Source organism: Myiozetetes cayanensis, unplaced genomic scaffold (genome assembly GCF_022539395.1).
Source record: "Myiozetetes cayanensis isolate MyiCay16 unplaced genomic scaffold, myiCay2020 scf4, whole genome shotgun sequence".
Classification (NCBI taxonomy): Eukaryota; Metazoa; Chordata; class Aves; order Passeriformes; family Tyrannidae; genus Myiozetetes; species Myiozetetes cayanensis.
The window spans coordinates 65,474,160-65,500,782 of record NW_026087631.1 but is presented as its reverse complement, the minus strand read 5'-3'; the positions used below and the strand labels follow the sequence as shown (position 1 = coordinate 65,500,782).

Sequence of the window (26,623 nt, the reverse complement as noted above, 5' to 3'; positions counted from 1 at the left end):
AAAAGCAAACCCACAATTTAAAAAATCCGCCAAAATCAAAGCCAACAAAAAATTCCAGTCCAAGATTAAGGGTTATCCTGCTGAAAGCAGAAGGCCTAATAACAAATCCCACTTTTAAATAGATAAAAAAAAGGAAGTCTAAGTATCTGTTAAAGCTAAGAGGAAATGAAGTTATAAAGGAGTAGGTAAGGTTGATAAGGACATAGCAGAAAAGCTCAGTGAGCTGAACATATATTTACCATGCAGGAACTTAAGAAGGTTCTGAAGCTACAGAAGACATGGTAGAAGACCTTTCAAAGTTGAAATGTCGTGCAAATAAATTACAGAACAAATCGAGATGAATGAACAATAATAAATTGCTGGGATCAGCTGGTACTTGCTCAAACTTCTGAAGGAGCTCAGGTATGAAACAGCTGAACTATTAACTGTAGCGTGTAACTAATTGCCTAAAACTGCTTCAGTTCTGGGGCAAACACAGGGTTCTTTTCAAGCAATCTGGAAAGATGCAGAAATCTACAAATGAAGAGGTCTAATGTTTAGAACAAGCAGATTGACAGAAATTCTAATAAAGAAACAACAAACTCGACATATTAGCAGAGACTTCATATTAAGTCTTCATTCACTGGGGACCTTTACAAGATTCATAAGATTATTTTGCATCTGAAAAAGAAAATATATTTTAAATAGTCTACCTGGAGTTCCAAAAGCCCTCCAGCCAATCTATTACCAAAGCCTTAAAAGTTGTCATAACAAAGAGAAAAATCCATTAATGGACAGATAACTGGTTAACACTCAGGAAATTAAGATAAAACATTAAAATTAGTCTGCTATAAAGTGACCAGAGAGGTCACCAGTGGAGCATCACAGAAATCTGTTAGGGTCTCAACTCTTTAATGCATTCATAAGCAGCCTAGAGAAAGGACAAATAAGGAAGAGACATTTGATGCTGATGCTATGCTATTCATAGTAGCACGAACAAAATCTGGGTGTCTTTATTGAAGTAGAGAACTAGAATACCACAAAGGGTTAAAAAAGAGGATTAAAAACTGGAAACAGGGCAAATAAAGTAGTATAAAGTACTGGTTACTGTCCTTAAGTGACAAGAGAGGCACGAATTTATTTAACTAGGCAACTCATCAGCTGGAAATAACTGAGAAGACAGAGCTGTGTCTGCCTGCTGAGACCTCTCCTGATGCACAGAATGTTTATCTGGCAGAGATGGGACATGGCTGGAGCAAGGTCCTACTCAGATCTCAGAAACACTGCAGCACCACGGTCACCTGTACTCGAGCTACAGGGCACCACCGGGCCATGGCACTTCTAAAAAGGACTCCCCAAAGCAGTCGAACTTCCATCACCACGATTTTTATTAAATACTTTATCACGTCACAAGCTCACATGCTACTGCTGAGGAAGATGCTGTATGTTCACAATCATGCATACACACTCCCTCTCCCAGAGTGGGGGCTTTATATCTTTGATATCTAAGCCCTTTGATTTATAATGTGAGCATTAAAAGTATATTCATGATCAGGGCACTGACCATGCAGCACATAGGTTAACCCTGCATTTGCCTCCAATCCATAATGAAAATACAGATGACAAAGAACTTATTTTTAGTTCCACATATTCAGCTACAAAAGGGATAAGGTATCAGTGGCCATTCCTCCAGGATTATTTTACAGCTCGCACGATGACAGGTATCACCAAAAAGATATTTAGCTGATTCTAAAATAAATCATTGACCATAAAAGGAGCTAAGGGTAACTAGCTCAGTTGTCTGAAGATAAGCAAGATGAATTCCACCCTAACTATACTATCATCACAGTTAATCATTGTTATTACATGGACCAACCAACCACGGAGAGGTACCATGGCAGGATCCTGCCCTAAAGAGTTTACAGCCTGAAAAGCCCAGGCAGGTGAAGGAGAGAAGAAAAAGTGAGTATATTAAAACACAAGCAACGTGGTAGAAATATGGCAGAGCGTCTTTAGGGATAAAGCCTTCTTAAAGTACAATGTATTACAAAGTAAAGTATTATTCACCAATTCCTCCCACCTCAAAAAAAAACAAAAACCCACCTCCAAAAAACCAAGAGGAAAAGCCTATGAAAGAGGAGAAGAGAAATTACCACAGTCCTAGGAGCACAAGAGTTGCTTAGAGAACCATGAAGACAGAAACCAAGACTGATCTTAATTTGCCAAGCTCTGTAGAAATTGCCATTACATTAATTCTAAGACAATGTTTAAAAGTAAAATGCAGAGCCCTCAATGTATCAGTGGAGTAAAAAAAAAAATAAAGTCAGATTATTTTTTTTTGACAAAGGAGTAGAGCAAGGAACAGAAGGAACCTGAAAATATTTTGAGGCTAAGCTTTCATAGCTGTGATTACAAATGCAAACAGAAATCACATCCAATGAACCAACATTCACTTAAGATTTAACATGGTATTTAAGAACATACAAATGCACATGGAGAAAAAACTGTAAAAAAAGTAATTAGGATAACAATGAAAATTATATAAAGAGTTAAGTTGGTTTCATAATATGATTTGTACTCTATTTTCCTTTGCTTACTATTACTTTCAAACTACAATCAAGTTATTGTCATACCACTGAATGATGGAAACCTTGCCAACTACTTCAAAACTGACACGTTTTCTGTTTCACTGAACATTCCCAGAAGACATTTTCCCTCATTTTAATACAAAATCCTGTCAGATCCACAGAGCTAAAAAAAAATGTGTAAAGAATATGTAGCTGTAATAGACCTCCCCCAACTAGTCAAAGTTTGGAATAAAAGACGATCAAAAAAGACTCAAAGATCCAGTCCTAGATTAATGCAAATATCTGCTTGTTTGCAAGTGTACTTTTTGATTAAACTGGCATACATCAAGTACAATTAGAAGGGTTATTTATAACTAAGAAATACATAATTCTGCATTTTAATGAGGGTGACAATTACAGCCAACAGTTGGCAATTAACATTAATCCTTTTGCACTGCAAATCAGAATTTCCCAATATGATTTTCTTTGTCAGCAATGGACACACCGAAACTGTTACTGCAAAGAAGCTATTAGGTAGGCTGCTTTGACACAAATAGGTGTTCCTGTTACACACAGTAAGGAAAGAAGCCAATGATGTGTTAAATTTGATAACCTCAGATGTAAATACAGAATGTCACTTCAAAATTTACTTGATGTCTACAACACGAAATATAATCAAGGCTTATCATTTTCATGGCTGAACCCAATTCCAGGTTTCCCAAGAGCCAGGCTTCACAGGTGAAATCTGATTTCAACACAGGTTTGAAAGCTCCCATTGTTAAATTTGGTTTAGATCCCAGTCCTGGGTTCACATCTGCATTTCACCCCTGAGACTTCAAAACCTTTTAGTGGTTGTAACCGAACTGGGTAGATAAGGAGTAGTGTTTGCCCAGTCAGTATCAGCTTCCAAAGTAGAATTCTGGAGCAACTACTAAAGACAAGAATAATTATTACTGAAGGATTTTCTACCTTAGCACAGTCTTATTGCAAACTCTTTCCTTATGTAGGTTATCAATAAAATTTTGGTTCTCAAAACCAATTAATTTTAAATATCAATCTTCCCAAGTTGCTCTAACATATTTCCATTCACTGAGCAAAAATTTCTCTGTAAATAAATGCCATGTCTGTAACAAATGTTGACCTAATTAAACACTTTTACGTCTGATATCCGTGATCCTCAAAGACAGATGATTTAGATTTGCTATGTCTTTCTAAAAAAGGAGTTATCTCTGTTTTAGCCTCTCAGACATTGTCTTTTCAGACAAAAGCACTGGAAAAACCTAACTAGCCTCTTGTCACACTGGTCTTTAACAGAGACAGAGACCTGGTCCAAATCTTATCTAGGGCACAAGATCAAAATGCAGCCTCTAGAAGAGTGCTGAGGTGTTCACCACCTGGGTCAGGCAATTGGAGTGGGATCAGTGTCAAGACATAAGTAAATGAGAAGGTAGGAAAGGAGAACTATGAGCATTAAGCCAAGAAACCTACAATGCACTTCTTACAAAGCGCTGTAAAATTCACATTTATTTTGTAAGTATGAGATAGATGGGTTATTTCTACATACAGAGGTGCCCAACTAAAATCAAGATAAGTGATATTAATGTCCTATGGTCAGTATTATTGAACCTCGAAAGCAATAAACTAAGAGTCGATAAATATTACATTTGCAACATAGTTAACATTCTTCTACTGTCTCTGGCACTTATTACACATTGTAACCGCAAGTCTACAATACATTATTCATATTTGGGGTGTCACTGAGTGATGGATTGCTGTAAGAGAGGCTGTCCTTTAAATAAATCAACAAATAAAAATGCAAATGTTAACATTTTCAGCCACAACTTTTTCCATCTTGAATGGGGAATGAAAATTTCACATTATATCGACAGCCAGCAGAGAGAACAATTAACAACCTACACTGTGAATAAGAGAGATTAATTTGCCAATGTCTGGTTTTATCACTTGCATATGGAACTACATTGGACTTTTTGAGCTGCTGGCTGTCTCAGAGAGTAGGCAAAATTTGCGTTTCCTACCATGTTCAGAAACTAACTCACCACCCCACTCCAAACACACTTTTAATCTCTTTAAAAGTTCCAGAGTTAAATCTGGAATTAAAGTTTCCTGCTTGCTTTGAATCTTGAATGGTGTCTGATCCTAAGGGGGAAAAAATAATTCTATTTCTTTGTCAGTGCTTGCTTGGAGTCTACAGCAGAAGGAACCTCATAGATCATCTTAAGTCAATATCCATATTTAAGCATCCAATATGCACAGATCTGAAAAGCAACTACCACCTAAGTAAGGCAAAAGCTTAAATCTCATCACTGTCATATTTCCTAACACTCAGCATAACAGATCTACTCTAGACTATTCCAGTGTGCATTATTAAGTATACAACTCTGCACATTATATTTTACATCAGATATTAATTTGCTTAAAAGTCCCTGAATACACATTCACCTGAGATGTGCTGGGCAACTGGGTAAATAGTTTTGTTTTTAAAATGTCCCTAAACACAAATTTACACAATACAATCTGTTTATGAAAACTCCAACAGGCCACTGTAGTCTAACAGATAATAATACAGCTCAAATATAGCATTTGTATTGCAAGAACTTCTAAATCACTTATTTTAATGGCTACAAGAAACTTCACTCAAAGACAATGCATTCAGCAAGCATTAAAGCTTTGATTTGAAACTGCAACAACCAAACACATGCTTAATGCTGAAATCCCAGACTATCACTCAATCCCTTAATTTACCTAACTGTTCTTAAACTCCCTTCTTTGATGTCCAGAGTGAAAAATGCTACAGGAGAATTATCTGTTTCCATGGTGAGCAGAACAACCTTTGCCTGTGTCTTTTTAAGTGCTTGATTATCTGCAGCGTTATAGGACTTATTCTGCCAAACTCAACACTACAACGGTTTCTGCGTGGGGAGAGCCTGACAATTGCAACAGGGCTGTAATCAAATTAAATGGTCTTTCAGAATGTACAATTTGTAATTTATTTTTTTTCAAACGTAGCTGAATACTTAAATTTAGAACGGCTTCGCTTCTGTGTGCAACACAACACTTGTTTTGCTGAAACCACCACCTGATTATAGCTAAGATAAGATCTAGTTTATGTAAAAACTTCTTCATTACTAAATGAAAGCATCAATATGCCACTGCTTCCCCTTTCCATTGTCCCTCCAGCTCAAAAGCAAAAATCGAGAGTCTTTCTTCTAGGTAAACAGCAGTTATGAGAAAGATGTTCCTGGTCACCAAAAAGGGAATGTTTAAGACAATCAGAATAACTATGCTTTAGGGGTAAGGAACAAACTTACTCTTCCAAACTTGCCCAGCCCTAACCTCACCTGTGATTTTTTTTTTTCCCAAATGTATTGGCTTTGGTCTAGATAAATAAGCACATGGAGTAGAAAAGCTTTCCAGACCTGCTGCGAACATAATTTCAAGGGCTCCACACAGGTGTAGACACTTGGATTAAGAACATTGAGCAGCCAAACTTTCAGCTTGGCTCTATTAGGGAAGGCAGTGACAGGCAGACATAGAAGCATGATGGGCAGGTAAATTCACTATTAGCCCATTTCTGGATGCCACATAAAGAAAGGTTGGGTTTCTTTTTTCTTTCAGAGACATCACTGAAATCACCTTGTGCACATTCATTTTTCAAGTCTGGTCCTTCTACAGGTCTAGCACTAGGGCTCTCAAGGTTCACATTTACTGTCTAGGGATACTTATTTCTTGCTGCAGACATGATTCATCCCGAGACAGAGAAGAATGTAGGACTGCAGCAGTTCTTCTTCAAGCAGGAGGTAGCTGTAACACACTGAAGCCTCCAGCTGAGCCCTGCCAAGACAGGCTATCACGCCAGCACATCTTCTACCTGCCATGCCTGCTTATCCAGCCAGCCCTTCCCAGAAGCTGTGCTAGCACCCTGATGCCTCACACTGCCAGGGAGCTTCTGTCGCTTTCCAACACCTTCTCCCTGGCAGGCTTTCCATTGCTGCTGCTGCCTGGTGCCAGGGTTTGTGCTAGTTAAAGCTGGCACAAACATGAGTTGAATCTAGTCCTATAAATTTAAATAGTCAAAAGTAATTAGGTTTACATGTACTGCTGAATAAATAAATTTGCTCTTAGGCTAGGGCTTTGTGTTGCAAGTTTCAGATCCATGCCAACTGTTGTGGTTAAGCTGTTAACCCCCCCAAATCACAGATCATAATGAACATGCTGACAAACCCTAACTTCAGTGGCACAAAAGCAGCAATAATTCTCAATATTGATTAATTTAGTTAGTTAAACCTGCAGTCTAAGCTTATAACCATTCCGTGATAAATTGAGACTAACCTGCTGCCCAAGCAGGTTTTTTGATGAAGGATAGAATCAGCTTTAGGTCTCCCCAGAAATACTTGTCCATTTACCATTTTCAATTAGAGAAGGCCATGAGTAAGGGAAAGCACAACATGGCTGCTTATGGTCAATTATAGCTACAGCACCAATGGAGGGAAAGCAAGTGAGGAAGTATGGGAGCAAGCACTCCAGAAATACAGGATTTTTCAAAATTTGTCATCAACTGGTAAAATAATCCTTTAAGGATGACAGCTAATCAGACTCCTTTTACTGATCACTTTACCTGGTATGATTTCTAACAGCATATTTCAACAAATATTTTACTCCCCTCTGTGGAAAAGAATAGATCATCAATCCTCTTGAATAAAATTCCTTTTTCTAAGCAGTTGTCGTATGATGTGAATAATTATATCTACTTCTCAGTACTTGAATGGAATCTCAACTTAGCACTATTAGACAGCATCAAGCACTATCTTTACACACACTTTATCTGTTACGACTGGCTTGCAAAGGTAACCCTTGCTTTTAAGAGAAATGCTTAGGCAATCTTGTGGTTTCTGTTAGTTTAAACATATAGCTACTTGTGGGAAACACAGCCTAATCCAACTCAGTTTTTAAATCTTCCCAGAATTATCAATCCTCCCATCAGAAGAAAAAAAAAAAAAAAAAGTGTTTCCATAGCAAGTAAGTACAATTTTGTCAATATTGATAGTGGTTTTTCACCTGTTATATATCGCAAGTTCTCTCAGAAGATAGAAATAAACTGCCAGCTGCTGCCAAGAATACAGGGATGATATCAAGCATGCATTTTCCTAGTCCACTGGGCCAAGAGAAGATTAAATCTGACTCTAGCCCTCTCATCCTCCAAGAAACATTTAACTCTTCTTATGAACAGCTGCACATTCTTGTTATGCCACTGCACAGTTACCTAACTAGTGGTGTAAAATACTGCAAATTCATATTTCAATCTGCATTTATTTTGTTGCTTAACTGAAGGTTTTATTATGAGAAAACATGGGATATGACAAAGAAAAGCAGGGATTGTGTGCTGTTCTTCTAGGCATTTACCACTAGAGATGTAATCCTGCCTAAAGAAGGCAAGTTGTTTTCAGACTCGTAAGCGTAACAACAATGCTGCTTTCAGTTTTTTCATTGGAGCAGAAGCTATAATGCTGCTTTTCCAGTGCATTTAGTGCAGATATATAGTATAATCAGGAACTGCTGACTTAATGTGATTTTGTTGCTTGTCATTAAACATAAAATAACTCTCATACAAAACGTTTTAAAAGAAATGCCATTTGATAAAATATGGGACTGGGGGAAGAGGCAGGCAAACACAGAGGGACTAAAATATCCACGTGGATGTAAAACCTAACAGGGTTAACAGTGTCCATTCAAATTATTTACAAAGGCATTTAATGTGTCAGGACTTGAAACACAAAATACTTTCTGTTCAAAATCTAAGTAAAATTAAAATGTTAGAACTTGGCATATTCCTGCTTTTCTTATTCTAAAAAGCAACTTAAGGCTTACTATAAATGTCAAAAGGATATGGCAGGTTTTAGTTTATACCATCCAGCTAGTGCGAACATGAAACATTATAGAAATTCAGCCACTTCCCTACATCTAGGAGAATTTGATGGTTGTGTTTGCAGAATCTTAAACCAGAGATTACCCAGCATCTTACCGCGAAGTGTCATGCTGGATCGGTGATAGGGCTGTGGTTGCAAGCGCTTTGCTGCTGCCCATCAACCCAGGAGATGTGGTTGCATCATTCCTAGGTCCCGAAGTTGTCCCTGTGGAATGAAGTGAAGACAAGCCAGACATCAGAGGCTATTAATTTTGGGATAGATGTCTCATGATTCTGCATTATTACAGAACACTGGGACTGAAAGTTGAAACCTTTCTGGAGTGCCAGACATATACAGAGAAACTGCAATCAGAGAATTCATCAGTGGACAGTACCGTGCACAGCATCCATTTCAGGGCCAGATAGGATCAAATCTGTAGAATAAAGGACACACTACAGCCTCCATCTTACTGCCCAAAGTTTGACAGACTTGCACTGTTATCATTTCTTACAGTCATCCACAGGATTCGGCTTGTTTCACAGATGCAGCTCCCAAGATGTGCTATAAGATGTTATTTCTCCAAGTGTAAGTATAACAGCATTTTGCTTTCAATAAAATAGAACTGATACTCCATTCTTTCTTCTCCTCTCCAAATAGATAGGATTTAGTTACACAAATAGCAGAGAGGTAAAGGCAATATGAAAATTAGGAGTAATCTGATATACTACACAAAAGCCTGTGGGTTTGGGCTTTTTTAATCTAGCCTAATTAGTTCTGTGCAACCAACATCATTTAACTAAACAGTTAGTATAGGAAAAACCACAAGTATCAGCAAAAATTAAAGTCAAACCAGTGTTTAGCTCTTTATGTAATTCTGTCATGACTAAATATTTCTCAGCTCTGTGAACAGCAACATTATCTATCATCCATGCTGAAACATGAAGCAACACAAGGCTGTAATTCCAGCATCAGTGCAAAATTTACAGATGTCCAAGGGATTAAGTTTATTTAAAATACTGCACTGATTTAAGATTTATACAAATACATAAAATTTAGTAAACCCATATGTTTTAAAGTGCACTTCAGGAAGGCTAATAAAAAAATGGGTTCTTACCACTCTGCTATAATGAATTGCGCTTCAGTATCACGCAGTGAAAAAAATCTCACCTAACAAAGAGTTAATTATCAGTGAAGGATCTCTAGCAAATATCATGGGGATATATGCTGATTGTGTGTCCCTGGTAACTTGATAGTGTGCCAATCCATGATGAGAAAAGTGGGTATGAATGTAAAGACTGGAAGCCTCTTGCTTAGACTTTTGGCTTTATGATCAAATAAGAGATATTTAGAAATAATTTCACATGACAGTGGCATGAGGCAGCTGGATTTTAAGAAACTAATACTAAAGTAATAAAAACCTGGTGAACATGGGAGAATTTATTCAGTTCCTAATATGAGAAAAGGCTGGCACACTGTCAACATACTACATTCGTAGCAAACGAGATGTATTTCTGCGAAAAAGAAAATATATGGACTCAGAAGTGGTCAACACAGACTCAGGGGGACTGTTCAAAGTCCCAAGTTTGAAAATATTACCAGGGCTAGAAACAGAAAACAAGAAAAGAAACTAAGTAGAAATATATTGAGGCTGTTAAGCTGCACAGAGAAAAAACAAGGGTAGCAAGAAAACCCAAATAAGTGCATATCTAAACAAAAAAAGTTTAAAAATACATCTCGATAAAAGCATGCAAGTCGATTGAGGGAAAAGAAATGCCAAAGAACAAGTGAATATACAAAGATGATTAAATCAATAATGATCCCAAAAATGTCCAAGCTACTAATAATTTTAAAATGTACTGGGAGAAAAAATAAAAGAAAAGAAAATTGGCAAGTAGAAGATAATGAAGACCCTGTTGATGTATAATACCTGCCTATATAAAGCTGATGAAAAAAAACTATCAGGGGAAAAAAAAAGATACAAAGTCTTTAGTCTGAAGGATATATATTTCAGGGCTAAAGGGAATTAGTTAATGAATTTATGAAGTGACTGGTAATTATTTATGAAAAGTCATAGAGAACTGGGGTGATACAAATGACAGCAAATTAATTAGATTTGCAGGTGTTGGAAGACGGTATGAGACTGGAGACATTGCAGATGATCTAAAGGAGCAAGAAACAGGGAAAAAGAATAGACACATTTACCCTTGGAAAAAAGAAAAAGCTCTTACATCGTGTGATAATTTGACACCAATGGAAAGAACCTTGAGTAGCAAATAATAGTAAAAAACAAACTAGAAATAAGCTTGCAAGGCAAGCTACCCCCAAAGCAATTATAGATGTCTTCTAAATGGTAATGTTAAGAATACTATTTTCAATTTGGCTAACTTGGTACAAGACTGATTTAAAGCAGAGTAAAGAATCATTTGAGACAACTCAAATAGTTGTATATTTCTGTCTGAGAAACAGACAACTAAAACATTACTAAAGTGGGAAAATATAGCAGTCTATATTTTGAAAGTGTAAACACTAAGAATGAAGAAATATGGCACAGGTTGGTTCAAGCAGCAATGGGATGAAAGTAAGCAAAGGGAAATCTAGGTTGATAATCATAAAAGAAATCTTTATGACTTGAATAATAGTAATATTCATAAGACTTAACATTTATATAGTACTTCACATCTTCAAAGCACTTCACTAATATTAACTAATTGCTCTATTCGATTGTAGGGAAGAGTCTTCCCTCAAGGGAAGAAGTGCCAGATCCTGAATCCCTAAGAAGCTATGTTAGAAAAACTACTGAAAAATAAACATTATACAAAAAATCAGCCCCTGGAAAAGTACAGGGCTAAAATGAGCTAAAATAATTTTCCTTCTCTGGCTCTTTCTTTTACATATGGAAAGGAAAGCTGTGCGCTACACAACACCAAGCATACATTATGTCCAACATAGACACAAAGGGAAAAATAGTTCCTTCTTTTGTTCCAATGCAGAAGTATTTCAGGAAGGGGGTAAAGAGGACTACTTTAAACAGAAATGTAGGAAAGTGCCCAGTATTGCAGAGTGCAATGGGTAAATTCTAGTTTAAGTTTCCCATCCCCAAAGAGAATTTTTCCAAAGTAGAAAGGAAAGGAAGCACACATTTCTGTACTCCAGTGCTTTTTAACTAGACAAGTTGTTAGATTTTAGTACATTTTGACATAGCTGATGGTGACACCAATAAAAACAATTTACTGCTAAAAGAATCCAAGACTTCAGGATTGCTTCAACTGCTTAAAGTTTTGCTGGTAAAACTAAAAAAGTTTGACTGCAAGACACAAACACCTGCTAAAGCACAGGAATAAAAATTAAGGAGCAAACAGAAATAGGAGACAAAAATCAACAGTGAGGGAATAAAAACTGATTACTTAAGTTGTTCCAGTAAGTTTCTACCCTGAAAAAAGAGCAGAAGTGACCCTTTCCACTCCATGAGGTGATGGGGCCAGGTTAACAGTGCTCTTCTCCCCATTACTAAACATCTTCAGGGAGAAAGGAAAAGTGAGGTTTTTAGGAAATCACCCTTTCCAAACTCACTATACTCACAGAAGGTAGCAGTCCTGTGGGCAGGAAAGCCTTCCACCATTCCAGGATGGGAACAGTTTCACAGCTAATAATTTTACACCTGATACAAGTGGCTATGTTGCTCTGGAGGGACATTACCATGAGTGTACCATCCCCTTAATACAGTCACCAATCCCAGTGGCATACCAAGATAATATAGTGAGCCCAAAGTCCCATATCAGCACTGCACTAAGGTGTTCTCAGAGAGAGTCATCATCTTGAAGAACATGTAATTCAAGCAGACCAGAACGATCAAGGCATGAAAAAAATAGGTCAACAGGTCAACAACTAACAACTATCACAAAAGTTTCAGTTGAACACGTTTCTGTATACAGTATCCAGCACTGCTGTGTTCTGACTAAAAGGCCACCTTAAGGGGTGTGACTAAATAAACCAACTTTCATGCTTCAAGATGTCACCTTGTTGACTTCATTCCCCTTTCCCACATTGCATTGAAGCAGAAATCCCAGGTCAGCAGCAGATGGGAATATCCAGCAAAAGCAAGGACAGCGTCCAGGCTGTCTAGAATTAAAAATCTTGACACTGGGTCATGATGATTCCCCAAAGATGGAAAAAAAACACTTAACAAGTATGTGTGTATGTTTGCTAAAGGAGTCCAAATCATATAACAGAAGGAAGCCAGTTAGAAAGGTACTAAAATACAGAAGATTTCAACTTCAGTGATTAGTGCCAGGTAATTTGCCTTGTGATAAACAACCATTCAAATCAGTAATAGACCTGAGGTTGTTCCACAGCTTGAAAGCATTCCTCTGAACTTTATCTCGTATCACAGCAAGTGCCAATATTTGTAAGTCAAATTTTGCCACACAGCTCTACATCTTCAAAGCTAGCAAACCCAGTAAGTGTATGCAAAAGATACCCACCATCCTCAGGGATCATGCTGACCGCTACAATCACTAAATCAGCATAGGTGCAGCTCAGCTGCTATGTGAAATAGCCAGACGTAGCTTGTAACTTACTCCTAAGTACTACAGAATGAAATGAATGAATGAAGAAGAGGCCAGGTTGGATTTTTTTTTTCCCCTAGATCTATGGCAAATAAATTACGTTTTGGGGACTATCCCCATCCAAGGAACAAAACCCATCAGCCAGATGTGAAAAGTCTCAATTTCATCACTACAGTACTGAGAAGGAGGGGGGAAGAAGGAAGAGGAAAAGAGAAGGGGGAAAAAAAAAAAGATAGCTGAAAAAAAAACATAAAAGAAAACCATCAGTGAAAATTGCCCCTGAAACTTTGCAGAATTGTAACGGCTTTCTCTTGCTTAAATTGATTGGTGTAGCAATGTTATAAAATGACTATTAGGATTCATTGTGCACAACAGAAAGTGTGAAATGTCAGCAGACTATACAGCAAAAGTAATGGGTCCTGAACCCCTGTTAGTCAAAAATGATTTTGTTTCAAATTAGAAATTGATTTTTTTGGACACAAGCCCTTTACAGGCTTCCAACTTTTGTAGCTGTGCCTTGAAAGAGATTAACCTCAGCCACTGTTTGGGTCCTGGCTGATGATACCCTTTTGAAAGTTTCTTCACAGGGACTGCTTTTTAATGTTGGTACGGTCTTAACCAATAACACAAGTTATTTGTTCCTTTGAGAACTGCACCACATTTCTTCTCATTTTGCCATTTTCTTTATTTTTATGCTGACATATACAGCAAACTGGCTGACAAGTTAAAAAAAAAAAAAAAAAAAAAAAAAAGCTGGTTCATAATTGAACCAAGGATTATGTTCAAGGCTCAGCGGTGAAACATCCAAGCAGCTTTTGTTCCCAACCTTTTCTCTTCCTAAGAAAGACTCTGCTCCTCTGCTCCTTAAGTGGAGGTACTAAGCTAAGGGCAGGATAGGTTCTAGCAATACAGATATCCCTCGTGTGGCAAAATAGCAGGTTGTGATGGAGAAGTCATGACTTGAGGAGGAAAAGAATGCAAAGAGGATTACATTTAAAGAGCAAACCCCACTGCACTTCTGGGAAATAAAATAATAAATCGTTGAAGTAGCTTTTTGAGACTAAAGGGCTATTTTTATCTTTTCATCAGGAACAGCAGCCAAGATCACCACTTGTTATTTAAAATGTTTTTTATTGCTTTAAATGTAGCTACCTTCTCTTAGGTTGTTTTAAACAACCTGCAATCCTCTCCCTCCAATTGTGCATCTTACTGATAACACTCCTGAACACACATACACACAACTTCTAAATGCCACCAATGGCACTCACAGCCCTGCAATGCAGTACTGCTTCTCCTTACCTTTCCTGGACTGGGTGCCTTCCCTCCTGGTCTGCATCAGAAGGGTTTGCCCATCTTCCACGTTTGCACCAAAACCAACCATTTTCTTTCCCGAACTGCTCCCACGACTGCTCCCTGGTGTTCTGGAGTTCTTGCTCACTGGAGGTGTCCTCAGTAAATAATCTTCATGTTTCAACATGGGGACACTGGGAGGAAAGAAAGATCAAGCTATTACATGATGCATTAAGCCCACTAATGCTGCACCCAGCCCTCTACCCTACTTTCACTCTCCAGAAGCATAAACACCATGCTGCTGTTGAGCTCTTGTTGAACCCATTTATCATTTCTGAAAGCAGGATGCCTAAGGCTTGAAGAGTTACCAACCCACTTTATCAGAAGTTTTTGGTTAGCAGCAGCCAGCAGCACTCTGACACATTCCCTAAAGCGTTAGGTCCTGGATTTCCCAAATGGTTAGGACAGAACAAGTCAGATAAAGACATGCAAAGTACTTTCTCCAGAACAATGGACCACAAATGTAAGAAAGAGTAGTTTAAAAAACACTCACTCTGATGGAATCAAGGGGAAACAGAGAAGACTATGTGAAGAGACATCTGAAATTGCAGTTTGCAAAAGGAAAGAAGATCACAGAATCACAGAATCATTCACGTTGGAAAAGACCTTTGAGATCATCGAGTTCAACTGTAAAGCAGCACTGCCAAGGCCACCACTAAACCATGTCCCTAAATGCCACATCTACACATTTTTTAAAGGCCTCCAGGGATGGTGACAAGTTCATTCAAGAAGAAAATGGGTAAGAGGAAGGGAAACAAAGAGGTGAGATGAATGAACAGAGGTACTTTTAAGGAGGATAGAAAATGTGCAAGCAAACTGGTGGGAGAGCATTTGGTGCAGCAAGTGCAGCACTTCAAGTGAAGTAAGAAAAGAGAAAGTTAACCAGAACCATTATAGTTCTATAGGAACTTCAGTACAAGATCATAAACACTGCTTGGATGGAGCCAAGAGGCAAATTTGGTGATAGGGAGGAAACATGACTTCAGTCTCTGCAGACAAAACAATCTCAAGACACTCGGGGCAGACACGAGGCTATGGAGACCCATCTTTCTCTCAGTAAAGACAACCTACTGCTTTCAAATTCTGTTCTCTGGGAAACAACTACTGGTTTAAATGAGGATACCCAACATGTACACATCATCAGTACCCATCATAAAAAGCCCCGTTATAAAAAGAAATTAAAACCATAACAAAGTATCTTCTGCATTGGCTGTCACTGAGTCTGGGATACAGCTTTGTGGAGCTGAATCACATGAATCTTTTGCCTAAAAGCTTACAGGACTGAAGTTATTGTAGATCTGAGGGAAAATCAGAAAATGATAGCTAAATTAAAAGTTTCAAATCAATGTGCTGTATAAGACATTGTTTAATAGGGCCCACTGAGCCTGTTGGACAATTAGTATTACTCCTGTATTATTAATGCAGAACAGTATATAATAGCTTATGACCTGTAATAACTGGCTGAAGTGTTGAATATAACTTCTCTGAATAACCTCCGTTTACTTTAGGGCTTCAAACCATGTGACCACTAATAATACTGCAAAGTGTTTTTAAAATTTACGGTGAACTAAATTAGTATCTTATTTGAATTATATGAAATTATTAACCTACTAATACCTGCAACCCCAAGTAAAGCAAGAGGTGGTTTTAGATCCTGGTAGCTGCTTAAAGAGGTTTCAAGGTCTAATACTTGACCAGATTTCTCTGATAATACAGGACCTGAAATTCCATTTGCCTGCACTTGGATGATTAACAGCACTTAAAAACAGTGAGGTTGTCATTATTTGGATGCTTTCTGAGTTTTTAAAGCACATTTAATTACAACCTACAGTCCTCATGTGAAGACAGTGACCTTTGGCTTGCAGATAAGGGAGGTGATTACCGCAATACCTTTTACATGGTGCAGTTACCTCTAGAATACTGAGTTCTGTTATAAATAATGCAATGACAGAGGCAATTCAAACAGAAACAGACATCATGAAGAAGTTAGAGAAGCTAATTTATGGTAAATAACCAAAATCAAGGGTGTTCACGTTTATAGGCTCAATAAGCAACTAGTTAGAACCTCACTGTTTAGTATTTAATACATAACAGCTCACACTGAAGTTTTGCTCAAGTAAGGACAGAGTGTCACATCTTAAAATGACAATCTGAAAGGTGTGCAGACCAAGAAGGGAAAGGGATAGTGCAGTAATTAACTATATACCACAATTAAACAAAGAAAACATAAGGAAAAAAATCTGTTTCAGAACATATTTACTCATTCACCTGTGGAATAATTAGTAAAATGAATGATGTGACTATTGCAACCTGGAAGTTGAAACTTAACATATGGTCCAAAGGAATCGGTTATTGAGAGAGATTTAGAGACAAAAGAGGTTCTTGTCTATTTTCAAATCCAACAATCCTTCTTATCACTCAAAAGCACCATGGTTGGAAGGACTTCCTGCAGGGCACCACGGTACCCAATGAATTTTCATGCTATTCCCTGAAACTACACAACAGAGAAGACTGTCTAAGTAAAGACCTTATTAACCTACCTAACCTACACACCAAGGCAGGAGTTGTAGTGTCACCAGAAAAGAAGCAAGTCTCAGCATTGCTGTCTCATTATGAATGTCAAAGTACACCACCAACAAAGGGAAACACACCTTGAACGTTCTTTCCTCTTTGCCTGAGCCTCATATCGCGATATCCCTGCCGAGCGTGAATGGCAAATTTTAAATGTCATTCAGGACCCATTGAATACTGCTAGTATTTGCATTCCTTAAAAAGTAGAAAAACATTAACCTTTTGTTTTATTGAATTAAAATGCCATGGAAATGCTGATGTAGTCTTCAGAGACTGAAATACTTTTACAAAGAAGAATAGCTGTCATTTATTAGACACAAAGAACAATTACTTGATAGGATGCTTTCTGACAAAAAGCAGATTGGTATTCTCATCATAGAAAAGGCATTGTAAAAAAACCCAGCACAGACCTCTGAGACTTGAATAATTTAAAGCTGCATTTGGTGCAATTTGAATTTTTCTTTAGGGAGGCAAAGTTAAATACCTTTAATTTGTTCTAATTATTTCAAATTTGCAAGTTAATTATGGCTGATCATTAAATAACAAAAAGGACTATCGTCTCCATAGAGTTTTACCTCCTACCCTCTGCATTACTTAAGCTAGATTTTAGTATGCATGAATTAACTTTCTAAATAATCACACGGTTTGACTAAATGGCTCAGTAAAATGAGCTCTGATCCTCAGAATAAGCATTAATGGACATTAGAAAGGCTATTGGGACCCATGTTACTTACATTATAAGTATTTTTAATGGGGTCTTATTTACTAATCTTTATGTACTGTTCAAGTTAGGGCACCATATAGATACATTATTCTGCTTTAATAGAGGAAAGTCAGTTCTTCAAGATACTAAAATAAATGTCCACTTAGAGCCAACTAAATTCATTTTTAAACTAATGCAAGAAAACTCGGATAGAATATAACTTGTTTTAGCTGCTGATCCTTATGAATCAATCCAACATAATGGCAGCCTTGGTCTGCAAATGGAGTTTTGCAGATCTATTGAATTGCTAAGCAACCCCAGCAGCTCAGGCTCTTGCCAGAGTCCCATTTACTATCAGCATGTGCACGCCCACGAGCTTCCATCTCTTCCCTGCTCCACGCCCAGCGCTCCTCTGACGGGTTCCCAGTCTTCCATCCCAGTTTTGGGTGCTCACCTTTCACTGAACTCTGATCTTTCCACACGTTTTTCAGTGCAGATCAGTGGCATTCACAGAAACAAGACTTCATTATACCTACTCAGAAACCCAAAACGCGAGGCAATTCATGCCTCCAGTACTGTGTGTTCAACAGATGGCTGCCTTAATGGTACCCTACTGCACTCTGCTGAGGCAAGGGCTTGCGAGTTTAACCATTATCAAACTAACAGATTGCCGTAGTAGGTTAGCTCCAAAAGCAAACATGTTGGAATGTTATTTTCCTGTTCCGTAATTTCTGTTTTAAAAATAAAATAATTAACAGTTCATGTGCGCAATCTGCTGCAATTATATCGGGCCAAGAATGCATAACACTTAATGATGCAAAACTGGTGATAAGTAGACAACCCAAGCAATACGTTTTTGTAGCTGGAACCTGAATTGCCATTTTAGATGCAGTTTGACAAACAGGCTGAAAATTGCTTCCTCCCCTGCCACTTTGGCTGGGAGTGTTTTCGGCCAGATCAGCTTCCAGAGTCAACTCAGTACAAAGCTGCAGCATTACAAGCACTGGGACAATGTATCACAAGATCTTCTTTTCTGCGGGGGTCCAAATTTAGATCACTTTACGTCAAGTTATCAAACCACACTTCTGAAAATCACCCGTTCCAAAGCGGGGCTGTTTGGGAAGTCGGCTGTCTGCATGGCAAAGAGAAAAACATCTGCCAGGGAGAAAAGAAGCACCACAGACTTTGGATGAAAGGATCAGAAAACAAATGGCAGTGGTCTACTGAGCAACCACAACTCTTTCAGTCCTCTCAAGTGGAGCTGAGGACAAACACATCAGAGTGGCCAAGCCAGCAGAGCAACACATGGGAAAGAGGAGGGAGATTGGTCTATTTGCTGCTGCTTCACGTAGGGGGTACAAATCTACGGGATGGCTCGGTAGAGCTGGAAGGGAGGTAAGAGGGGTGGAGGTGAGGAGGAGAAGCAGAGTGTGTGACCTTCAGGACAATCTCTCATCTCTGAATGTCATCACCCTTCCTTTCCTTGCCACAAAACCAACCTGCTCTTGTCAGATGATCAACAACCTCAAAAACATATTCTTAAAAATCTCAAGCCTATCTAATTGAAACATAGAGTGCTAGGAAAAAAAATAAATATAAGTTTAACAGTTTCTTCCTCCCTTTAAAAAGCAGGAAAAAATCCTATTCTAATACGGACCTTGAAGACCCTATTCAAGCCTAGAGTGAGATTTCATGGGCCAATTATGAAACCTGGCATTTTGAGGCTTATGTTAGATGCATCAGCATGTTAATGGCACTGCTGGGATCCAGTACATGTTAATAAGAAACAGCTGCTTTCCTTTCTAGAGAGCACGTTCATTTAAAGCTTTGAGGCAACAGAATCATAGAACAGTTTTGGTTAGAAGGGACCTTTTAAAAGTCACCTGGTCCAACTCCCCTACAATGAGCAGGGACATCTTTAACTAGAGCATGTTGCTCAGAGCCCATTCAAAGAGACCTTCAATGTTTCCAAGGTTGGGGCATCCATCACCTCTCTGAACAACCTGTACCAGTGTTTCACCACTCTCATGGTGAAAAATTGCTTAATCTTACCTAATTTACATATGTTATTTCAGTTGAGAAGCTACAGGCCCTGTTAAAAAGCCTGTCCCCATCTCTCTTAAAAGACCCCTTTAAGCATTGAAAGCCACAGTCAGGTCTCCCCAGGGCCTTCTCTCCTCCAGGTTAAAGAACACCAACTGTCTTCAGGACCACGTCCATCTGCTTTCTCACATATTTTTTTAGGCAAGAGGGCAGGGGCAGGTAGGGAAACACTACAACAGTGAAAGGGAGTACTGGAACTGAAACATAAATATTATCAAATCTGCTTGTAACAAAAGGATTTTTCATCACAGAAAATAAACAGTGATTGCCTACAATCTACATGTTACTATGCAGACAATATATTGCTGGGAAGTGATGCAGAGATTTCATCTCTCACAGCACCCTTTAGGCTCAAATCCCTCAAATCCAGTAATGTCCATGGCTGTGTCAGGTTTCTCTGTTGTTTTGGTTTTTTTTTTTTCCCTGTTGAACTGTCTCTCTAGGACTTACTGCATTTGGTTTATTTTTTTCTCATTCTGGAGGAGTTATAGTGCTAACTATAATAAAGCCTTTTCCATATCCCACTCAAGCTGTACCAGGGTACAGCAATCCACAGCATGCCTTCTTCAGACCACTCTTTCAGAGACCAGTTCCTTTCCCCTTCCCTCAGTGACTAGTGCTCAGATATTTAATTCCGCCAGAAAGAATTGAGGCCACATATGCTCTTAATTAGCAATGACCTATTAGATCATACCAACCATAGGTGAAACCCTGGCCCCATTGAATCAATCAGAATACTGTCTTTATCTTCAATGAAGTCAGGGCTTCACTTAATATACACAGTTAGAGGTCCATTTGTAGCAAGTACTAAGCTAAATTTAACCTAGAATTATATTCATGCCTTCCCTTTGAAGCCCTGTCCTTCCTCTGGCTTTAATTCACTACATTTCAACTCCCTACCAGCACCTTTCCCACATGTCTGAGTTTTCCTAATAAACAGAGAAATGAGCTGTGATTGCTTTTCTTTCTTCTGAATTCAAAGAAAATTCCAGCATAAAGGTTTTCAGACAGTCATAGAGAAATGGCCACAGGAAACAGACTGGCCAGGCTTTAGCAGGGCAAAATGCTGTGATTGTGTGTTTGGCCTTTCTTATAGAGCAGAGTAGAGCAGCTGTCGTTCCAGCAACCACTGCTGTCAGCCTTCACAAAAGGAAATCATGTAAATGTCATGGCATAGGTATAAAAACAATCCTTCCAAACAGTGTCTGTATATCTGAAAAGCCTTCCCGACTGTCACCACTGAAAGTACCACAAGGAATGATGCAAAAGCCTGTTTAGGACCAAGTTTTTGAACTAAATCCAAACTTCTTCAGTACATCAAGCTGCATCACTCTCTCCTTCAGAAGGAGAATCACATGCTCTTCAGCAAAGTGAATGCCTTATTGCCTTATCCAGCGTCACTGGTGTTTGGCTGAGAGTCAGCCCCATTCACAAGATACCCATTGTGCCCCAAATTTGATTGCAATTTGGTTGTGATAAAGGCACAGAAGAAGAAGAACAATCTCTTCTCAACTTGGCTCATCCAGAGATGACTGCAAAACAGGTTGTGGCCAAGATCAGTCTGATGTGCAGGTAACCACCTCATGCTTTCCTTTGCCCACACTATCAGTGCAGAAGCTTTCTCTCCTCTGCAGAAGTTTCCAGACAGGCTGATAGGTGTTGATAACAGAGCTTTCAGTAAATGAGTAGCAATTGCAACAGCCATTTTTCTGATCATAGACACATCATGGAGCAATCATTTGCTAAGGGTAAGTGACCATCCAGCAGAGGAGGGTTACCAGTATGCCCTACTAATAGGATATTTTGAAGAAATTCCTAATTAGAGCAACAGATATTTAAGATTACACTCTTGCATGCAGGTATTATGAAGAGAATATATACACACAGAAAATCTGCAGTTTTGGAGGATCAGAACAATTAAAGACAGTTGCTTCTGTTCACTGACATAGTTACACTTGATAGATGCTAACTTACAGTACTCAGGATACCAGCAAGGATAAATTATCACTCCTGGCTTCTAAGCGAAGAAATGAAGAAACATAAAGTTTCAAACCTTTTTCACCAATAGCAGTGAAAAATAATAACCCCTAACTTGGGCAAACACACATACCCCTAAGGATCCTGAGGTGACTTTCTAGGCCACTGACAGCTCCCTTCATATCAGGAAACACGTTGCAGGGAAAGTGTTCCATAAATGCATCAAATTCCATAATACACATAAATAGAGTGTTTGTATTGTCTGTTCTCCTGAGGCTGCCACCCTTGAATCTGATTTCTCTAAACAGGAACCATTACCACTGAAACCAACCCTTACAGGACCCATCTTGTTCTATTCAATTTCTGTCCTCTTATTCTAATCACCTTTATCTGAATCCCATGATGACTGTATCAAGCATGCTAAGCACAGATTACTACAGCTTTTTAGGGTTACAGGTCTGCTAGTGTCAAAGTCTTACAAATCTTGGGGCTAGTGAATCTGGAGGCTGCCCTGCTTTTCTTATTCCAAAAAGCCATTAATCACACAGGGTCCTCAGCCAAAGACAAACCTGACATGGGTTTTAATTTTTCTTTTATAGTAGTAAAAACAATCACATATTAGAATTTTGCCAGGTCTGTAACAACAAATGTACCTGAGATCCTAAATACTCTCATACTACACCATCTTTTAAAATGGTGTCATACACTATTCCAGATCTCTTGGAAACACCCCTCCTGATGCACTTTCACACTTCATCACACTTTTTTCCATGATTAAATCACATCTGTGGGACATGGTCACTCTATGATTAAAGAGTATATTAATGATTTACCACTACACTAGTACTCATCTATATTATATTGCTTAGTAAAATGAAAACACTGAGATTGTTTATTGATCTACTTTAAAAAAAAAAAAAATCCTATAGCTTGAAGAGAAATAAATAGAGAAGTTAGACTTTGGACTTTACTCAGATTAGTGGATTACCATGCCCAACAGATGCAGATTTGACAGGGTAGCTCTTGGTAAAGATTTAAAATATCAATTCTGGCCAGTTCAGTTGCCTTAAATCCACTGAAGCTACATATTTCACAGAGTATGTTTGATGGCTAGTGACTGAAAAATCAGGTATTTATTGCAAGTGCAATACAGACTTGGATGCCTAAATGGTGGCATACAACTATAAAAGCCATGGCCTAGGCCCCACAAAAAAACACTCAGCACACTAAAAATTTCCTTTCAATGCATGTATTTTATGTGAATTTGACAGCACCACCAAATATTGACTCAACCAGGATGTTTACAGAGCAGACTGAACATGTTTTTGCACTCAAATTCAGAAAATATTCAGATAGAACTGAAACCAGATGGAAAGTATTGACTCACTAAGAGGCACATATCACTGAGATATGTACTGGCATGCTCTGATGTCCAGTATCAAGAGAAAGAACAAAGGGAAGAGATCCCAGCACGAGGCTGTGTGCAGTGAAGCTGTGGGCTCTGGGCTGCCAGTTCGCAGACTCTGGAAACCCTTTTGGTCCAAATATAAAGTGATTTTTAGAGCTACCTACCACTACTGATTTTTGCGCTTGGAAGTCTGCCTTTGCATAAGTTTGTTATAACTTGGTGAAAACGTCTGTCCTGAGCAGATGCCACCAGTGCCACTCTGACACTGACGTGGGTCCAGAGGTTTGCCTTAGTTGTGTTGTCGAGCCACCTCAGCCCTGCTGACTGCACAGCTGATATATAAATTTAGCCCATCTCTCAGAGACATGATTTACTCAAAAAGGATGCAGGATGTAAACAGAGATTAAGGGAACACGGAGTTAAAAGGAAAAAAAGGATTAACTACACATTGATCAAACTGAAGGGCATGTAGTTACACGAAGAGGTGAAGCCTGGCACTATTGACAGAAGACTGAAGACACTTGGACACTGTTTTATTCCAAACTCTTGTGTGTGCTAGAAGCCATATGAAAACTCTACCACAAAGAAGAGCGGATGATTTGTCACTGCAGTTGAATTGTAATACTTTTATCTCTAGGTCACCGGTGATATATTTTCAATATGATTTAGATTTGAGGTGGATTTACCAGGAAGAGATCGTCCTTGTGGTCAGTGCAAAGAGACACATGAGTCTGAAACTCACCAAATTAGGACTGAGGAAAGGGAGGGGGAAAAAGCACTCAAAGTCTGAAAAAGTTCAAGGAGGAAGAAAAAGGCTCAAAGAGTTAAAATGTAAAACACAAAAGATACTGTCACAACAGACAGATGGACGCAGAAGTAGCCATGACATGACTCAGTGGTTCCAAAAGACAGAATCAGGGAATGTGGTAAGAGTGCATGGCTGAAAGTTCATCCAATATTCAACAAAACTTTGACACATAACTGAAGAACTAAAGAAGAGATGGTGGCAGGGAAAATAAAATAAGAATCACCTTTATGACTTTTAACAGACTGATACTGTGGACAACTGGCCCCTGAATGGGAGTTTCAGAGAAGTAAGGGTGACAAGATCTGAATAAACAGCCATGACACCCACTTGGAAAACTTATTTTGAAGGAAGTGAATGACTACTGAGCAGTGAAAGATGACTTCAGAGCAGTCAAGGTGCAAGATGATGGACTAGAGCAAGGGGTTAACTGTTGACACACTGAAAGGATGTGTTAGCTGCAAAGAAGAAGGAAGCTGCAGTAGCTCTCAGCAGCACAGATGCATACAGAGAAGTAGAGTGACCCCGAGGTTAGGAGTCTGATTGGCAGGGAGGATGTGGCGTTATCAAAATCAGAAGTGAAGAGAGATTCGGAAGAAAAAGTAAAGAGTTCTGTTTTGGCCAGATTAGGAATGATCTGAAGGCAAAACAACTGGGATTATATGTCAGGCAGGCAGTCAGATATGCACGACTAGACGGAACAGAGCAGAGGGCTTAAGAGTTATTGGCAGAGAGATGATAGCCAAATCCGTGTAACAGGATGTTGTCATCCAGTGGGTACAGAAATCTCCAGGCAAATCAAGGAGTGACTAAATCCCTTCCCTGACACCTCACAGAGGTTCCTACCTAGTTTCAAATGAAATTATCTAAAATAGTGCTGCAAAAACATGCATAAAAAAACCTGTCTCTCCATAAAATCTAAAGATCACACTGTTTCTAAAACTAGGGCAACCACTAAATGAAAGTTAACCCGAACAATAACTTTAGCTAAACTTCAGGTCACATGCATTTAATATAATGAGATGAGGAATATGAAAAGGCCATTCATAATGGAATTCATCGAGTTAGGAATGCCATGCTTAGCTGCCTTATAACATATAATTAATGATCCTATAAAAATCCAGCAGTACGAACTCTCCCGGCTGCCCGCAGAACTGTTCTTTATGCTGGGTAGGGCAAGCAAGCATCTGCTTCCACAAATACTGCCCTTTGAGAAGCTGAAAAGGTTTTTTTTCCCCTGCTCCATCAGGGACCACACTGCCATTTCCATGACACGCTGAGCTTTGAACCATTACCCAAATCAGACTATAGCATTTGGCAACCCAGTACACATCTGTCATGATAGACTGGTTATTGGTCAAATGTTAAAGAAAAAGTCATTAACTTTTTCCATTGCTTCTAATACCCCACCTTCCTCCAGATTATTTATAATCCCCGCTAAACCCACCCTCTGTTTATAGTCTTCTAACACTATAGAGAAATATATACTGTCTGGAGATCTGTCTCGCCTTATACCACTCCCAACCATTTGGTACAACAAAAGACATTCTCTCTCCATCAAAAGGCCTGATCCCTCCTGAAGCCTTGATGCTCGCATTCAAGGTTAAAGGATTAAGGCCTGAAGCACTGAGTACCAGAGGAAATGAAGCCAAATATCAAAAGAAACACAAAAATCAATCCTCTTCACCGCAGGAGCAGTGTGAAGAACAAATCAGCTGGGCTGAATCTAAAATTTTCTCTGTGTGGCTCTCAAAAATTAGCACTGTTATAAATATAATGGGTACTTCTGCAAAGCCTCAGCACCCATGCCAAGGCACAGAGTTCAACTCAATACACCAGTACGGTCTGGGAAGTTTTATGTCAGAATAATTCAGTGGCAAATACACAAAGTCTACTTCAGAGACAGCAAGAGCCGGAGCGTGAGCGAGAGCACGTGTGCCGTTATCTTTACATGTAGTCTGCACATCTGCAAGTGGCAGAACCTAACATTTACTGAAGTTTGCCTTTTGCTTCCATGCTCTGTGTGCTGAAGTGCAGCCAAGGTCACATGAGGGGTGGGGGAGTGGGTTTTAGCTTAGTGCAGCTGCGATCATAGCCAGAACAGCAGGGTACAGAGGATTTCTTGCTTAACTTTGCAATACCAATAGCTTTTGTTCTTAGCCCTGCCCCATCAGTTCTGATACAAGCCTTTAAACGGCATGAAAGTTGGTCGGGTGGGTTTAGAGTTTCATGATCTAAAACTACCTTCCAGAACATTTTGTTTTATAAGGTTTTTCCTAACTTTTCCAAGACATAAATTTCTGGGACATATGAGTATCTAGATTAAACATAATTTTCTCTTCACCCAAGATTACATGTAAAAATAAAAAGTAACAAAATGGTATGTCTGAAAAAGTAATCCACTCCAATTTATAAAAATAGAATTCAGGTTTTCAAAATTCAATTCAGGCAGTAAACTAACAGTGTCTACATTTTCCTTCAAAGGAGGCATCTGCAAATGACTTGCAAAAATGTCTCTCGCTGTCTGCAAGCATTGGCACAAACTTCAGGAGATGTATGCATTTTAAACATTTCAACCCAAAGGAAAAAAAAAAATCTCTGAGCATTTCCAGTTTTGATGTGTGCTATTGCAGAACTACACCCATGCAGAAGACTGGCAGGAAATGCAAGT

At 38.7% G+C, this 26,623-nt stretch overlaps 1 protein-coding gene across 1 annotated transcript in view; it reads right to left on the bottom strand.

Annotated features, from left to right (window-relative positions):
• KIAA1328 (KIAA1328 ortholog) overlaps positions 1–26,623 on the bottom strand; it is a 175,571-nt gene that overhangs the window by 25,230 nt on the left and 123,718 nt on the right. The window contains exons 9-10 of the mRNA XM_050329208.1: positions 14,335–14,519; positions 8,587–8,695 (exon numbers count right to left, since the gene is read on the bottom strand). Of these exons, the coding sequence (XP_050185165.1) occupies positions 8,587–8,695; positions 14,335–14,519 (294 nt within the window). The remainder of the gene's footprint in view (positions 1–8,586; positions 8,696–14,334; positions 14,520–26,623) is intronic.